The sequence below is a fragment of the Macrobrachium nipponense genome, chromosome 25 (assembly GCF_015104395.2).
Source record: "Macrobrachium nipponense isolate FS-2020 chromosome 25, ASM1510439v2, whole genome shotgun sequence".
Classification (NCBI taxonomy): domain Eukaryota; kingdom Metazoa; phylum Arthropoda; class Malacostraca; order Decapoda; family Palaemonidae; genus Macrobrachium; species Macrobrachium nipponense.
The window spans coordinates 34,314,678-34,328,657 of record NC_087214.1 but is presented as its reverse complement, the minus strand read 5'-3'; the positions used below and the strand labels follow the sequence as shown (position 1 = coordinate 34,328,657).

Here is a 13,980-nt window from a genome sequence, read left to right as displayed (position 1 = left end):
CCTTCGAACAAGAGCATATTCCGAGAACCTTCCTCTAAGAAGGGGGAAGCGAGCGACAGCCCTCTCGGTCTTCTCCATCCACTTGCGCATCGTCCTGGCGGTCCCAAGAAACCGTGCCTGGACGTAGGGCATCGTGGTGGGATCAGAGGGCGCACCCCTCACGACACTCCTCAATACCTCGCTCCTCCCGGTGTAACCGAGGAGGTTGAAGGTACGGGAGAGGCAGACCTGACGCTCCCTCCTCGCTCGCTGGCAGAACCAGCAGGCTTGGAGGCTGCAGGCGATCGTCAACCCGCGGTGGCGATCGAGCTGCAGCTGGTCGAACCGTCTCGCTGTGGAGAACGGCTGGACTGAGCACAGCGGCCCCGATCTCGAGTGTCAGAAGAGCTGGTGCTGGTTGCCGTACCCGATCGCTCTCTGTGAGAGCGACGGTCAGGCGACCTGCAGGCTCCACTGTCACAGTGAGACCGGTTGCTTGTCCTCACGGCACGTCACGTCGCTGGTTCCAGCCGTGGCTGGCACGGCGAACGGGGGTACCTCTTCCCAGCCTCAGCCCGTGGCCGGTCGTGGACCGTCACGTCCCCGGGTAGCCAGCTGGTCGCCGCTGAGAGCGAGAGCTGGTCTGGTGAGAGTTGCGTGAGCGGCTGTCACCAGTCTTCCGCCCCGTGCCGTGAACCTGACGCTGAGCGGGCTCAGAGGTCTGGTTCCTGGCTGCACGGTAGTCGGTGACGGCGGACCGTACACTCAGTACCTCCCGCGAACGAGAGGCCGAGACGGAACCCTGATGCAGTGGCAGAACCACTGACACCAGGCGAGGAGTACCGGTGTTAGCCGGTACCCCTTCTTGGTCCCCGTAGTCTTTTCCTTCCTTGCGGAAGAAGAGACGGGCCCCGCTCCCGAAGGAGCAGGAGGACCAGCGGAAGGAACCCTCCCGTCCACCGAGGTGAGACGGGATCCCGAGAAGCTCCCGAGGGAGACTTCTTAGGAGGGAGGAGGCAACCTTCTCTTCCTTGGCTGTGAAGCCTTAGAAGTTCGAAGGGGAATGATTTGGCGGCAGCCGACGACGATGAAGAGAAAAAAAAAAATGAAGATGAAGACGCGACGACGACACCTTCCTCCTCTTCTTCGTCAGCTTCCTCAGGACAGACGTAAGATTGCTGTATCCAGGGCGGAGCCGGGGCTGCTGTAGCCGAAGCCACAGGGCCCGGACGCACCTGTACAGACAGACAAAGTCTGGGGTAGTACCACCACGAACAGGGACGACGTCAGCAGGTATGGGCATCTCAGGAACAGCAGGCACACCAGCACAGCCATCGGTAGGGGACAGCAGCGCAGCAATGGCAGGGGACAGCCAGCGCAGCAATTGGCAGGGACAGCCAGCGCAGCAACGGTCAGACAGCCGCGATCAACTGCATGGACAGTCAGCCCAGAATCGGCAGGTACGGCAGGCAGCACCGGAAAACCCACAGGAAGTGGAGCAGCAGCCAGCAACATCCTGGTACCGGCGGCAGGTCCAGGGGCGAGCTCTCGGGCAGCGGAAGTGTGGTCGCAGCAGCGCGGCAACCACGAGCGGCGGCAGGGCACTCCCCCCTCTCGGTACGGCGAACGGCCACTTCACAGCGGCTTGTAGGCAAGAAGACTGACTTCACACGTGAGGCGGAGTTACGACCAGTACACCAGGTGAGGAGGGACGTCGTCACCTGGAGCGTGGTCACCACTCCATGGGTGACCGCAGTAGGCCCAGACATAGAACCGCAGCCCCTGGACACTAGCACGCCCTGCAAATGGAAGGACGCCCCATCACCTCACCAAGGTCCACCCTCGTGGCAGTAGCACCTGCGGAAATAACAGTAGTAGCGATTAGTGGGGGGGAAGTCCCCGTGCGCGGGGGGGTGAGCCCTCTCCGAACGAGTGGAAGACCCCGAATACAATTGTACATGGGCACGAGCGCCCTCCCCACGCTCGATCGATCGGGCGAGGAGAAGAACGCAGGATAACCTCCCCCCCCCAAGGGGAAGGGCCATCTGTGGGAGCTGAGCGGGGGGGGGGGGGGGGGGGGGTTATCGTTCCCCACCCCCGCACAGCACCATGTACCCAACAATAATAATAAGAGCCTGAGAGCAATCGTGCCCTCGGCCCGAATGCAAGGGCATAAGGATCAATTCCCTGACTGAGCGGAACTTGAACCAAATAAATATTGATGCAATCAATAATAAAAGGAATAAAATGAAAAAGAATCTTGCATTACGATTCACTTCACAATGAAAAAGGGCTCGGATCGAGCGCATTTGCGCCCTCGGTACCGAGCGCAATGGGTAAAAGGATCCTTCTTCCCGATTATGAACGGAAACCTTGATCCATAATTAATTGATGCAATCAAAATATAGATGAAAATGAAAAAGAATACTGCGCTTGCGATTTCACTTCATACAAAATAAAAAGGGGAAGGATCAATTCCCGGGGAAATAGCGGAAACATTGATCCAAGTAAATAATGCAATCTCAATAAAATATGAAAATGAAAAAGAACTGCACTTGCGATTTCATTTTTCATTCAAATAAAAAGGGGAAAGATCAATTTCCGGGTAAGAGCGGAAACTGATCCAAAATGAGTATTGCTACAATCAAAATAAATATATGAAAATGAAAAAGAATACTGTACTTGCGATTCCACTTCCATACAGAATAAGTTTTCGTGCCGAGCGCATTCGCTCGGCAACGAGCATACAGGTCAAAAAAAATATAAATGAAAAGGGCACTTACTTACGATTTTCATCTACACATTTCCAACCAAAATATAAGCTCGGAGCGAGCGCTCTCCCGCCCTCGGCACCGAGCATACACAATACGAGGATCATTTCTGGGAAAAATGAATTCCCGCACTTACGCCCTTCATTCCCGGCACTCGGGTAATCGGAGGGCGTGGAGAAACCAAGATCCTTTAATTCACAATTGAATTCAATGGAAATAAATATGAAATGATTGTACTTACAATTCAGTTTCACTAGATAAATAGAAAAAGAAAAACACAACCATGCGAAAGCAACGACGATGAAGCGGCAGAGAGAGCGATGATACACGTCTACACGCCAGCAGGCCGAAAGCAAAAGTGATTTGTTTACCTCCCAGTCGCGCGCGCGCGCCTGTCGGACAAGCAGTTAACTACCGAACCCTTGTTCGAAAGCTTACGACCTATCCAGCTGCCGCTAGTACCTTCCTATTGTAAAAGGACCGAAGGTTTGTATGCCGTGTCGGAACAAATAACCACACCAATAAAGCTTTATAAGTCACCTAATTGCGTGTGACATTATATTCAGAAATTAAAGAAAGAAGTACCAAGTACTTTCGTGTCATTTCCAACACATTTCCAAGGTAGTACAATCCACTGTAACTTCTCTCTTTTATTTTTCCTGTGGCTTTAGCTGAATACCAATAAACTCTATGACAGATAAGCCCATTCACTAAACCTTCCATGTTGCAATAAGCAAAGCAGCAGATCACACAATATCTTTCCTCGCATATTTCTATTAAGTGATATCAGAAGCGATCTGGTAATATAACCTTCACAAAAATGTTACTTTCATGATAAAATTAAGTTTCATATGCAGGCAGTCCCTGGTTATTGCCGGCCTCGGTTATTGGTGAACCGGTTTTACGGCCCTTGTCTAGTGACAACAATACCTGGATTTTTGGCGCCAATACGAGCTGATCTCCGTTTATCAGCTATCGGTGCTGATAAGCGCTGTTACCACCTATTTTCACTTATCGTTACACCGTCGGGAACAGAACTCCCGCAGAGAACCAGGGACTGCCTGTATACTTAACAAATAATTACATAGCTGTAGTTTCCACTCACGAGGCAGCCTAAATTTTAAAATCTTGGTAGCGCTTCTATTGTTTTGCGTAGGTGACTAACCGTGCCCACTATCAGGGAATAATAGGAACAACAGAGCAAAGAACTCAATTCATTTATGCCCTTACGCCCATGAGAGGGGAGGAGGGAGGGCTCAAATCTGTAGTGCTTACTAGGGAAGTATATAATAAACTTAATTTTATTATAGAAATAACACTTTTATATACATAACTTGCATAGCTGAATCCCACATTGAAAGGAGATGGGATACATGGACACATTCTACTCAAAAACATTCAGATATGGAAATGAATTTGAAATAAAAAAATTTGCTAGCACTGATACAATGCTTGTTGTTTCCTAACCTGGTAAGAGAGCTACTGCAGGTAACTATTGCCTCTGGTCGGTGCTCACCTTAACCTGTAATGGCATGGCAGAATAGCCATGGGTTACCTCTACTTTAAGTGGGAGCTTTGCAACGAAAGAAAAACAGATGCCCTTGCCCTGGGTGCTGTACCAAAAACAATAACCAGACAACACTGTCACCTACACTGAAATAAAAACCACCACCCATCAACTACAAACTGGTGGGCACTCCAGGTACACAGTATCTCCAGGTTCTTCAATGACGCAACACCCTACATCAAGCCAAAGAGACCAAGGATAAAAGGAAGTCTTCCTATGCTTCTTCCCCCAAAACCATGCCAGGCACTGATAAATAATGTGACAAGAATATCAACTTACCCTTCCTGTAAGGTTAAACTGTAAAACAATCGAAGGATAGTGAATATTATGCCTGAAACCTAACCAAGGTAGTGACCGCTCTAATATCATGTGCTTTCACCTTTACTACCGCTCTAATATCATGTGCTTTCACCTTAAAGGTAGTCAGGATGTCCTCTTGGATCCGAGAATGTGCCTCGGTAATAAGATCCCTTAGGAAGAACGACGATGCGTTCTTAGAAAGGGATTGGGAAGAAATCTAGACAGAGCACCAGAGATTGCTGGATGGTTCTCTGATCTTTTCAGTCCTGTCAAGGTAATACATTATCCATAACAGGGCAAAGGACCCTTTCCTCCTCTTCCTGTTCCTGGGACCACATCCCAGAAACTTCCATGTTTCCCAGATGGGCTCCCTAACCGAAATCTGAGGCATCTGAGTAAAAGTCTAGGTCAGGGCTCAAAAGGGAGCAGAGACTTTCTTGCTGAAAATCTTCCTTCAGACATCCACCATCGTAGGTCCAACTCAGGTTGCGTTCTCCTGTTCCAACAGGCTTTCAGGAAGAACTCCAGGACTCTATATAGCCTGACTAACTTGAAAACTGTTCAAATGGAGGCGAGAGTTCCCAATAGATTCATCCACCGATTGGTAGAGTGAAACAAGAGAAAACTGTGGACTGTCTGTAGGCAGGAATCAATTCTCTTGGGGGATGTAAAATAAAGAATCTTCTGAGTCAGTCAGAGCTACGACTTCTGCAGACTGATCAGTAATCCTAGCTCCTGGGCAAGGAGAAGGGTCTTCTGTAGGTCCTTCGTGCACTTCTTTGAAGGTGAACAGAGGAGCCAGTCGTCCAGGTAAAGACAGATATTGATGGCGAGAAGATGGAGCCATTTTGCAAGAGGGACATGAACTTGTCTAAAAGCTTGAGGAGCTGTAGAGAAGCTGAAGCACAGGTCCCAAAACTGAAAAAGTTCGTCCTCAAAGACAAACCTGAGGTATTTCCTGGAGTCTGGATGGATAGACACATGGAAGTATGCATCCATCATACTGAAGGTAATCATCCAATTGCCCTGGTGAATGGATGATAGTACTGACTGGTTTGTCTCCGTCTTGAACTTAGTCTTATGGATGAATAAGTTCAGAGCGCTGACATCGGGACAGGTCTCCAACATCGTGTGTACATTTCTTCAAGAATGAGACTCATCTGGAAAGCACCATCAGCACCTCTTGTCAGGACTAGAATCCTCCGAGTCAGAAGACAACTGAGACACCTTTCCAACAGCTGTCTGTCGAAGCTTGGGAGTGTGCAATAAGATTGACTTAGGGGGCGACTAACTGTGGGCAAACCCCACTGGTCTCCCTTAGACTTCCGGTATGACTTCTCCCAGCTTCAGGGGAGTATGACAGGGACCTTCATCTAAGAGAACCAGTAGGATGAGCAGTCACCTCATCCACTTGCACAACACTATCACTTTTAAAGTTTTCACTGAACACTTTGTCCATAATGACCTTTAGGGATGCCCCTAATTCAGCCAATGTATTAACCACAGGTCAGGATGCCCCTAATTCAGCCAATGTATTAACCAGTCAATCTTACAATTGAACCTGCACTCAGAGACTAGCAATGGAATCAGGGTCCGAAGCATGGGAGCTAGGCATGGGAATCGGTAGTACAATGGTAGGGGGACTGGCGATGGGAGACAAGGCTGGAACAGGGGAAGGACGAATTGAGATATTGTCTGCAACTCTAGGTCTAGGTTGTAGATTCTAGCAACATGCCATACTTTTCAGCTCTAGAAGCCGTCTTCCTCTTCCTATCCCTATCAAGTTTTGAATACTGGCAAAAACTTTATATTGTATACATTGTTCAAGATTTTAAGCTAGAACCATGTTTTACCAAGTTTCATACATCTTTGTCTATATGCAAGTTGCCCCTTTCAACTGGAAGCATCCATTCTCTCGAAAAAGCTATCTCTTCTCCCATTGGTTGTTGGAATTACCCCCTACAGGGCAGAGGACTCAAAAGGATCAGAGGCCAGCGGGTCGCTCTCAGAAGAACACCAGACCTAGGACAGGTCAGACCACCTCCTGCACCCAACCCGACACTGCCTTCTCCCCCTCTTTGCCTGCTTCCCCATGCTCTCTGGGAAGTCCCAAGTATATTTTTAAAGTCCATAGTGCAGGGAGACATCAAGGAAAGACTACCAGCCCTCAATATCCAGGTACTGTGAGAGGAAATTCCAGTTCAGCCAGGGAATTGTTTTTACCTTTGTCTCTATTTCATTTCCTTTTCCAAGGCGACTTGTGTAGTTTCTCATTCCCCCATCTGGGGCGGGCTCAACTCTGTGATTACTCCCCTTTGATACTAGTAACATCCCCCTAGTAAATTCAAGCAACGAAATAGATCTCTTTGTGTAAATTTCCCAGTCATTTCATTCCCCCCATGAGTGGCCTTTTTGATTGAAAGAAATAGCGTATAACGTTCGCCCTTTGTGTCCTCTATTTGCAGACAAACACCGTGCCTGATTGTGGTAGGAGTTGGAAATCCTTGGAGCAAGCTTGCCTTTTCAATCCATTTGCGCAAAATCTCTGAATGCCGTGAGTGGATTGCTCCAGCCATGTGTTCCGGTGGATCAACAAAGCGACCCTCTTTTTTAGTCTTCTGGACCTCTGTAAATTCATGTAAATACAGTGCATTTAAAACTAGAGTCCAGCTTTTATGTAAATTCCTCCTTCCTCAGTATGTAATATCGGCCTTATGCCTGAGTGGTTTTGTTTTCTCTTTGTTCTGATCCCTCGCCCTCCAGTCAAGGCCAAATTTTTTAGCGTTAATTATATTTCCTACGAGTGATCGAGGTGAATTCAGAATAATATACATACCTTTGTAGTTCCAACATTCCAGAGTGGACTACAAAACTTGGCTGGGGTGTAAACCCACTGCTACATACACAAACACGCACATGAACTTTAAACCTACAAACGCTCACCTCTGAGAAATATTTTGCCCATACTGGCCGGATTTTGCTTCCTCCTCCCAAGTCGTAGATAGTAATTTCACAGCCCCGATATTCAATGTTTTCTGGAGAGAACCCAACAGTTGGAGCTACATCTTCCACCGGATCTGAAAAAGATACAGTATATTTGCATACCAAAAGCATACCAATTTTTTTAGAACAAACGTCACAGTAGAACGTCGGCAAAAACTACACGAAAAAGTGGTAAATAAAAAAAATCTGCATAAGTACCATCTCAACTTAACAGACACATTAGAATATAGAAGGCCAAAGGTCATTCAGTGTTGGAAGGGAGACTGAGAATAAAGGGGATCTGAAAGGTGTAACAGGAGGAAGACCTCAAAGTTGCACTAGGAAACAATTGATACAGAGGGTGGAAGGTCAGCTGGTAGAAAGAGAATATGAACGGAAGTACAGTAAGAGGAATGAAAGGGGTTGCAGCTGAGGGATGAAGGGATGCTGCAATGACCCTTAAATAATACCTGCAGTGCATCACGTGAGGTGCAATGACGGCACATTGGAAGTGTGGTTTTCCCGATAATTGACAAAGCCTGCCAAGTAACAGACTCTATAGTACGTATAATGTGCACTTGAACACCTTCTAGATACTATCTTAGAGCTAACAGCAATTCTACATAGTTCCTAACCTAAAATAACCTACACTTTACCCTTAACACCCAGTTTAAGAGCTTTACCTAAAAATCTATCACATCTAAACGGTAATATAGCAAAAAATAATCATAATACAGGCAGTCCCCGGTTATCGGCAGATTCGGTTATCGGTGATCCAGTTTTATGGGGCTTGTCTAACGCCATAAAATCGGCGATTTATGCCGCCATAATGGGCCAAGTTCCGGCTATTGGTGCCAATAATAGAGTTATGGCACCGATATCCAGTTATCAGTGCAGTAAGCGTCATTACGGCGCCATAAATCACAGAGGTTTTGGTTATGGCGGTGTTGCTTATCGGCACACCGCAGGGAACAGAAGCCCTGCCGATAACTGGGGACTGCCTGTAATGTAGCTGATAGGTACAGCAGTCGCCTAAACTGAGGTCTATTATGTTGAGATGTTACTTTTCATTTTAGACTGGAACAAAACTAATCAGTCAGCCAACGAAAAAAAATAAACATACTGTTTATGCAATAGGTAGCTCCTTATATAACATCAATATGCTTGCTCATCATGCAATACAAACAAGAACACTGCCGCCTCAACAAAACAATACCGATATTATAGGAAATAAAATTTTATGGAACACAATAAAAAATAATGAGAGCATGCAAATTTGCAGTGAAGGGAACAAGAACATAGGCCAGCCAAAGACATACACAAATTAAGCACACAAAAAATACGCAGAATATCAAGAAAAGAATATACACACCTCCCACAATCCCCTTGGCGGCTGTTGTCTTTCCCGCATTATCCAGGCCCACAAGAAGTAGAGTGACAGGCCTACATTAAGACACAATATACAGCACTGAGTACAATTTAAGATATCATCACAGAAGAATTTATCTTAAAGAAATACGTATGTAAATCTTAAAGTATTCTAACCCACTACTACCTGGTTCTCAGTCTAGAATTCTTTCCTTCCTTTGTACGTTATACTTTTGTAGATTATACTCTATATATTAAATATTTCTGATCTGTTTTCTCTCAGATACAAGGTTTATTTCATTACTACTAAGAAAATTCCTTAACAGAATATCAAAAAGAGATCATTTCAACTAAGCTACCTTCATCCTACTGAGTTTAGTCATAAAACATGAACCTTAATCCTAAGGATCAGCCATGCACACCCAACGTAAATAAAATTTATTTGTAAAGATAAGATAAAGAAATTTCCTTTCCACATGCCGTAATCTCTTTTAAAGGACTAGGCAGTCGTCTTTAAGTATACAGAGCAAAAGAAAATATCTGAAGCTTTCAGTTTCTTTTAGTTACATTTGCTTACACAAGGCTAGCCAAATCCAGTGGTGTGGCATGGCTCTAGTTTCATACTGCAGCGTCTAGAAGCTATAAAAAAAATGAAATCATGCATAACACTACAAGACAGGATGCCTATTTACTACAAAAATTTTGGTGTTTATACCAAACAAACCGCTGCCTAATAAGCCCTAAGCTTAGGTTGGATGTGTACCTAGGGCTTATATGGTAACAGTTTGTAAATGGGGAACTATTTTGAAAAGTTTTCACTTTGTTAATAAAAAAGGAATAAAACTCTCACTTTTTGCCACAAATTCTCCAAGCAATGAATTCCGAGTACAGTACAATGCATCCTGTTAACTTTCACCCATCACTTGTGCAAACATCGCTGAGACTTACCCTCCATCCTTAATATTAGGCTAATTTAATATTCCCTAAAACAAAGAAACACTTGGTTAGGGTTGCCATAGGATATCTAGGTCAAGTTAAACAATATCACAGGCAACTGTACTTGAAGCCTTTCGCATTTTCATAATAAACAGATTTTAATGTACGTCCATGAACCAATACTCGACTTATATTTTTGAAGTGCGGCACTCAGACAATCCCACGGTTTCTTTTGGAAGTAATGTCTTGGGTATAAATATAGTTATCTTTCCTGTAGCCATTTTCCAGCCAGTTTTGAAGACAACAATGAGAGACTGTTAATGTCTTCTATTCTTGAATGCACACCCTACACATTATAGTACTACTACGTATTCCCACACACCACTAAGTTACTTTTCCAGCCACAGCAGACTTCTCCTCAGAGTCCACAGAGAGAAGGAAGTAGAAACTCCCAGTGAACAAAATGATTTTACTGATGAAGAAAAATCATCCAACAATTAGAAAGGGAGCAATGAAGTTACGTCTCCTCTATTTCAAATTTCAAGGATTAGGAGACCCCCTCTCAAAGCTATCAATTCAAGGTTACCGACTGATTACAATAAAGGTCACTTTAGTGAAAGAGGCAAACGGCATCAACTCAAAATCGACTTGAGCCTCTACTAAAGGCTGGAAGCAGGTATACACACTGTACTAGTCTTGAAATGAGTGGCTCATGAGAGAGGAGATTATCTTAAGAAAAACAGGGGGGAGGGGAATTAAAATCCATGGGGCCATATGACTACAGCTGCTGCCACCAAAGGATTTAACAAGATGTCAAAAGTGTGTATACTACTATGAAATACAGGCAGTCCTCTGTTATCTGCAGGGGTTCTGTTCCGACAGCTTGATGATGAGCGAAAATCATTGATAGGCGAAAAGCGGTGATTTTCAGGGCTTATTGGCACCGATAACCAGTTAATGGCAACTATGTTAGGTATATATCAGTGTCTGTACTCTATTACTGGCACCGATAACTGGGAATAGGTGCATTTCGGCCCCAAAAATTGCTGATTTTCTGCAATTTTTGGTGCTAGATAAGCTGGGGACTTCCTTATCCCCAACATCAGATAGCAGTTTCCAATGGAAGTAACAACGAATTTCTGCTTGAATACTCAAGAGCCTTTTGGGTTAACCTAAAGCTCTACCTCACACACCCTAACTTAGGTGAAGGCCAAGTGTTTCTAGAGAGGGGCAACACATATTATGCTTGTTTGTTAATCTTAATGCATGAAGTGACATTCTTCCAAGAATAGGGATGGCATCAGCTTCAGGAGGCAAAGAACACATGTGGATACAAAGTCCAGCATATCTAGTGGCTGGTAAGTATTTTCAGAGACCTGTACATGAGCATTTGAAAACATTTTCCCTATTATCGGCAGCAAATCAGTAGGCGGGTAAGATCAAAATATCTTTTGAGACGCACAAACACCAGGTGACTGAATTCTGCTCCGATATTGGACAACAAAAAAGTAACACTACATATACTATGCCAAAATGCCTACCAAACAAAGTAAGTAGTAATTAGAGAAAATCATGCAACACAGCTCAAACTTCAAATGAACCTACCCCTAACTGCAAAACATGCCAGTTTCTCTGTATGAAAGCAAAATCAGTCACTATGAAGTACTAGGTACTGTAGTATATAAAGATTGCCCCATTTACTCTCTTGATTCTTGGACCCAGCTGGAACCCTTTAACATTTCAAAATCCTGCAAACCCAACTACAAGAGCATTTTCATAATTCATTTACTGTCTACACAAGACCATCCACTCAAATCTGTTTTATTATTACACAAACTTGTGTTGAAACATCATACTTTTCTAAAGAAAATCGTTATTCACTTGAGTTCATTAACACACACTTAAAATGATAAGATCATAAGAGTTACAGCTCAAGTCATCTACGAAAATTTATGCCAATTAATCTATGCACAATACCACAGCAAATGGTGAAAAATTTTATGTTACTTCTGGTTCATGTCATCATTGTTTTAGGCAAATGAATCAAAGCGTACCATAGCAACTTAAGAGCGATTGTTTTTCTTTATGTACATCCATTTAAGGCGAGGCTGCAAATAAAAAAAAATAAAAAAAAAAGTAAAAGATAAAATATTTTAGTATACAACAAAATACCTGTTCAGTATTTATATAAACTGGCCAACTAAGGCCACAGAGCATCTGATTGATAAGGCAATGACAGAGTGCCAAGAATCTTTTTTGTGTATTTGACACAACCTTGAGCCTTGTGGATGTGTACAATACACAAAAGGTACTTTTGGCAGTCTGTCCTTTTCTGTTACAAGATTTCATGGTGGCTCCAGCTGACGACTTAATCACATGCATAATTGTGATTTTAAGCTAACTATATCTGAATATGTAAAGGTACAGTTGATATACTGTATGAGGAAAAAAATTACAGACCATTTATCACTAATGCTGCAATGGCCATCATAAGAATGAAAAAGAAAAAACATTTACTTCTCAAAAAATAACTGTACTATACTATCAAATCCAACAGGAATAAAAAAAAAATGACTGTAATGAGCATGAAAAGGATTAGGATTCCTTCCATAGAAAATGCTGAGAACTTGCTTTCTGGTAAAAAAATTACAAATTTTCAAAGTGATTTGTATTTTTTCTAAGTACAGTAAACCTCCCGGGATTCATGGGGGATGTGTACCACAACGCCCCTTGAAAAGTACCTAAAAATCCGTGAATAATTTAAAACTTGTCTGAAAATGCTTATACCTGAGCATTCTAACAGATTTATTAAAAAATATAAAAATGCAGTAATTAGCGCATATTTCTGTGAAAAATACTGCAAATAGGCAAATTTTCCACGAATAATATGTATATGTATATATTCCAAAGAGAAATTCGCGTATCAGTGAGTCGGCGAATTGCAAGCCCACAAACAAATCCGGGGGGTTCACTGCAGGACAAACCTGAGGTTTTTAAAAGATCATTCTAAAAGGGTGCTTCTGTCTGCCTGACTTTCTCTTCTAGGTGGTATTCTATCAGCTTTTGTAAGTTTTTTCTAAATATTTTGAATGCTGGTAACGATACTTAAGCTAAATGGTCAAAAGTTACTGCCTGTTGCTATTGATCAAAATCCCTACAGCATTCAGTGGTTAAATCCTGCCAGGTTAAAAAAAAATCTAACCTTACTTCTGGGAAACGAAATTTATTGTGAGTGTCAACATGAGAATGGAAGGAAGATAATATATGAATAGAGGTAGTACTACAGTCAAAGGAATGAAAGGGGTTGCAGATAGGGGCCCAAGGGACTCTGCAAAGAAGCTTAAGTTAATTTTTATGAATGGTATTAGAGGGAAAGAAAAACAATCTGTTCTCCAGAAGTCAAATCATATCTGTAAGGTAAACGTAGGACTAAAACCAATTCACGTTCATGAACACAGCTGAAATAACTACCATCTTTTAAGTGTTTTTTCAATAGTGGAAATATCAAATTGATCATCAATGTTATGTGCCAAAATGAATGAATTCTGTATGTCAATGTGATCATCAATGGCCAATGTGCCCACAAGCATAAATGCGACCGTGGGACTGGTGTCACGTGTTCTGTTCGCCACAGTCGCTGGTCTGAAGTTGCCAGCCTTCAAGGACACAGACCCTGCTTTATAAAATGATGCCTACAGGACATGAGAAATGAAAGCTAAAACTATAAGACACATGACATTGTTAGTGTATGTGACAATGTGCACCAATGCGTAATCACAGGTAAGTGTTGAAAATGTTTTTATTAAATAGAAAAAGGTTATTTATAAGAGTCTGTTCTGAATGTTCTTATGTTCTCCTACGGAGTTCAGTTTAGCACATGCAGTCTTTAAAATACAAAAGCCATAAATCCTATCTAGAAAATGGAGTATATTTCAAAGAGGTTCCCATGGTATAGCTCAAAAATGATAAGAATAAACTGAAGAAAAGAAAAGATATAAACCACTTTAACTGTAGAAAGAATAATGAACAGCACATACATATATCTAAAAAACCATCCTGGAAGTTCCCATCAGCTTT

General features: G+C 43.3%; 1 protein-coding gene across 1 annotated transcript in view; it reads right to left on the bottom strand.

Annotated features, from left to right (window-relative positions):
* LOC135199031 (ADP-ribosylation factor-like protein 13B) overlaps positions 1–13,980 on the bottom strand; it is a 44,282-nt gene that overhangs the window by 12,072 nt on the left and 18,230 nt on the right. Inside the window, 2 exon segments of the mRNA XM_064226948.1 lie at positions 7,561–7,694; positions 8,972–9,042. Of these exon segments, the coding sequence (XP_064083018.1) occupies positions 7,561–7,694; positions 8,972–9,042 (205 nt within the window).